Source organism: Monoraphidium neglectum, assembly GCF_000611645.1.
Source record: "Monoraphidium neglectum strain SAG 48.87 unplaced genomic scaffold scaffold02007, whole genome shotgun sequence".
Classification (NCBI taxonomy): Eukaryota; Viridiplantae; Chlorophyta; class Chlorophyceae; order Sphaeropleales; family Selenastraceae; genus Monoraphidium; species Monoraphidium neglectum.
In genome coordinates this window covers 7,701-11,830 of record NW_014011621.1, presented here as the reverse complement: position 1 = coordinate 11,830, position 4,130 = coordinate 7,701, and the positions used below count along the sequence as shown (strand labels likewise).

Below are 4,130 nucleotides of genomic sequence, written 5' to 3'. Positions count from 1 at the left end.
GGGGCGCGGCGCAGTCAAAAGCGCCGCGGCTGCCACCTCACTCGAGCACCGACGCGCGCACGTCATCGGTCTGTGCCGCGCCACGGCTTCCACAGAGCCGGGTCACGCAGGTTGATAGCCCATCCTTCAATAACAAAACCCTGAAACCCACACATGCCCAACCACCTGCATTTCGCTGCCCGCAGGACGACGGGTTTGACGTGCAGACAATGGGGTTTGGCAAGCTTGCGGCATACCACGCCAACAACGAGGTGGGGGGCGGTTCTGCATCGGTAGCTTCCACTTGCGTCGCGAGCGCGCCTTGGCGCAGTGGTTGGGAGCGAGGGGTGAGGGGTGGGGAGAGTGGTCGCAAGATGCGTTACGGGTGGGACACCGCGGGCCCGGGCAAGAACCGCCAGCGCCAGCCTGCCTTGCACGAGCCGGCGGCCTCCCTCATGACCACCCACCCCCCCTGCCAACCCCCGCCCCCGTCCTCCCTGAAACAGTACGGCTACCTGTCCGATTTCGAAAAGGGGTTCCGGGTCCTGGCCACGCTGCTGACCAAGATGTAGGGTGCGTGCCGCCTGCTTAGCCCCCTTGGGACAGGGCTGCCAGGACAGGCGTTGCGACAGGTGGCCGCTCATGTTGAGGGCAGGTTGCGGCCGGGATGGCCGCTTTGCCGCGCCCTTGCGCGGCAAAGCACCACGTTTTGTTGATGTCGTGGTCAGCGGCAAGCGGGCAGGGAGGGCTTGCGGCGCGCGGGGGGCGCTACTATTGCGACCGATTCCGGGGCGGCTGCGGCGCTTGCCAGGCGGGCGCGGCGGGATGCGCCAAGGCTGCAGATGCTGGACACCTGTTCCATGCAAAGCAGGGCCGGCGGTCCATTCCATTGAGCGATTTTGCCTGTAACTCGGCTGTTGCAACACAATTGAACCGCTGTATTCAATCATTCAATCTTCAGCAACCGACATCCCCGCACAGTTGCGGAATTGTCGACACGACCGACAGGCGCGCTAGGACACCACAGCCATCACATCATTGACTGCTGGTACATTACAGTGTTGAGAGCTTGCAACATCTCGCCACAAGCGATCACCGATCTCGGCTCGTCCTTTCGAAGTTGAAGCCCGGGGTCAGGCCCGGGGGGCTGTGCGTGTTTCGCAATTGCAGCAACAAAACCACAATTCACGCATACAGCCATCCCTGCCGGATCCTGCCTGGAGGCGACCCGGCGGCGTCGCACCGCACTAGTGGCATGCGCACCGCACACCTCAGCTACAGCGACGCACGGATGTCGTGGCTCCGTGGCCGGCTAGCGCCCTCACCTGCGATCCCCGGCAACTGCCATCTCGTGTCGCTGCGCCGCACGTGGCCGGCGCACCGACGCGCGGCGCTCGCGCCGGGCAGGCGGGACAGGCGCGCACACGGGCAGCGGGCTGTGGCGCCGCGGTCAGAGGGGCGCGCGTACGAGGGAGGGGTACGCGTGGAGGTGCCAGACAGCGATGCCGTCAGCCGAAGCGGCAACAGCTCCGACTCCGATGCCGGCGCCGCGAGGGCGGCCAACGGCAGCAGCCCAGCCGCCCACAGCACGAGCAGCAACGGGGGTGGCGCAGCCCGCGGAGACCGCAGCAACGGCAGCGGCGGGGGCGGCGGGGGCGGCAACGCAGCGCGGCGCAAGCCTCGCCAGCCGGCTGTGGGACTGCTGCGGCCGCAGTCGCAGCTGCAGCAGCAGCAGCAGCAGTCCCCCGGTGTCGGTGGCGGCAGCGGCGACCCTCGTGAGGGTGCGAGCAGCGGCACCTTTGGCATATCGCTGCAGGATCTCCAACGCCTTCTCAGCGCCGCCGCCGACGGCCGCCGCTCCGCGTTCCCGCCGCTCCCCCCTCCGCTGCTCGGCGCCTGCGCGCCGCCCTCGGTCGCGCCCGCCGACGCGGCCGCGGCGCGTGCGGCGGCGCTTGCGACCGCGCTGCGCAGCTCCCCGCGCCGCGGCCTGCAAGAGGCAGACCCAGCAGACCATGCCGCCCGCGCGGCCGCATTTGGCACCAACAGGCTGCCTGATGCCGCGACCAGCAGCCTGTGGCAGCTGCTGCTCGAGGCCGCATCTGATGCAACAATGCTCATGCTGATGGCGGCCGGGGCGCTGAGCCTGGGCCTGAGCGCGATGACTCATGCAGAGGCTGCTGACTACATTGATGGCGGTGAGTGCATAAGGGGCGGGGCCGGGGAGGGGTGAGGGGGCAGTGGTTGCGGGGGATGAGGGCCGTATGAGGTGGTGTTGTGGGCTGGCCATGGGGCCGCGGGGGCTGGCCATGGGGCGGCCGTGACAACCGTGCTGCCCGGCTGTCCAGCGGCGCGCGGGGTCTGCACGACGGGGTTCGGTCACGGCGCGCACAAAGGGAGCCGCGAGAGCGGCTTGGCTGCCGCGCCGGAGCCTTTGACCGGGCTCTTGCCGCTGCCAGGGGTCACATCCGGCTGCTTTTTCTCTGGGCGCGGCTTTCCGCCCCCCGAGCGGTCCCGACGCATACCTCCCAGCTTCTCCTCACCCACTCACATTGACCGAACCACATCATCCGCCCCTTCCCACGTCAATGCGTTGTGCCCCCAGCCGCGATCCTGGCGTCTGTCGTGATCTGCGTGGGCTTTGCCGCCGGCACCAACTACTCAAAAGAGTCAAAGTTCAGGCGGCTCAACGCGGCAAAGGACGACGTCGCGGTGGGTGCTTCCAGCGCATGGGGTCAGGGTTCAGGGTTGGGGGTGTCAGGGTTTACGGTGTTTTGTTGGTTGGCTGTCGGCGGAGCTGCGGCAGGCTTAACAACGCGGCAGCTGTTGGTACTCGACGGGGCGCGCGTGTTTCAGGGGGTGGGGAGTGACGGTGTGCTGGCGAGGGTGGCACGGCTGCTGGGCACCCCCGCGACGGCGGCAGACCGCGCAGGACTTCACTGTGGCCGCGCGCCAATGCAGCGGGCCAAGTCGCCCCCGCCGGCCCTTGGCAACGCCGCCCAGCAGCACCCCGCCCTTGGGCCCCTGCACACCGACGCGCCGCCACCACCTCCGCCCCCGCCCCGGGCGCGCAACCAGGTGCCCTTCATTCGTGTGACGCTGCGACAATCATAATGTTATTCCCAATCCTAATGCGCATGCTACTGCCAATGCCGACCCTGCACGCCGACGCGCCACCGCCCAACCCTCGCCCCTGGGCATGCTGCTAGGTTCGCGTCGTGCGCGGCGAGCGGGAGGCCCAGATCTCTGTTTTCGACCTGCTGGTTGGAGACATCCTGCTGGTGGAGGCTGGGGACATCCTGCCGGCAGACGGCCTGCTGCTGCCCGGCAGCGGCGAGCTCAAGTGAGGGCGGACGGCCCCGCGGGGCAGGCGGCGGCGCCGTTTGACCGGCCGTTTGACCGGCCAGCCGACCGGTCGCTGGGCGTGCGGGGAGGCGGGGAGCGTCTAGCAGGGGGGGTCTGGTTTGGACGCACGGGGCGCGGCATGGGGCGCGTGACGCAAGCCTGGGCGGGCCGGGCGCCAGGTGATCACTCGGGGCCAACCGAGGGTCACTCAGGGAGCCGAGCCCGAATAATCAGCACACCCCACTGCACCCTCCCTCCACCGCTCGCAGGCAAGCCCTGAAACGCTCCGCCTGCCCTGCACCTGTAGCGCGAAACCTCTGCCCCTCTCCTGCAAGCACTCCCCCCACACAACCCCTCCCCTCTTCCAATGCACGCGCCCGACCTGCCCCACCCCCCTCGCCCACCCGACGCCACCCCAGGGTTGATGAGAGCCAGCTGACCGGGGAGAGCGATGACGTCATCAAGGACCCAGTCACTGCCCCCGTCTGCTTCAGCGGCTCAAAGGTCGGCCGTGTTTTCTCTTTTTCGCTGCGCTCGGGCAGCATGTCTTGGCCCTGCAGCGTCCTAGCGTGACTTGGTGCGGGGAGCAAGCCGCAAGCAACGCCTTACTTGCGAGCGACGTGCTTGATCGATTTATTTACACAATCTACATGCAAAACCTCAAAAACGTCGTCAGGTGCTGGAGGGCTTCGGGCGCCTGCTGGTGCTGGCCGTCGGCCCCAACAGCCAGCAGGGCCTCATCAACGCCGCGGTCATCGCGGGAAAAGGCGGCGCCGCCCCCGCCCCCGCCCCCGGCCCCGCCCCCGTGC

The 4,130-nt window shown here is 68.4% G+C and overlaps 1 protein-coding gene across 1 annotated transcript in view; it reads left to right on the top strand.

The window, feature by feature from the left end:
* Nucleotides 1-1,270: 1,270 nt before the first annotated feature.
* MNEG_9638 (Ca2+ transporting ATPase, plasmamembrane) overlaps nt 1,271-4,130 on the top strand; it is a gene marked incomplete at both ends in the record, with an annotated part of 10,309 nt that continues 7,449 nt past the window's right edge. Inside the window, 5 exons of the mRNA XM_014041890.1 lie at nt 1,271-2,174; nt 2,582-2,688; nt 2,938-3,054; nt 3,186-3,319; nt 3,741-3,825. Coding sequence (XP_013897344.1) covers nt 1,271-2,174; nt 2,582-2,688; nt 2,938-3,054; nt 3,186-3,319; nt 3,741-3,825 — 1,347 coding nt within the window. The remainder of the gene's footprint in view (nt 2,175-2,581; nt 2,689-2,937; nt 3,055-3,185; nt 3,320-3,740; nt 3,826-4,130) is intronic.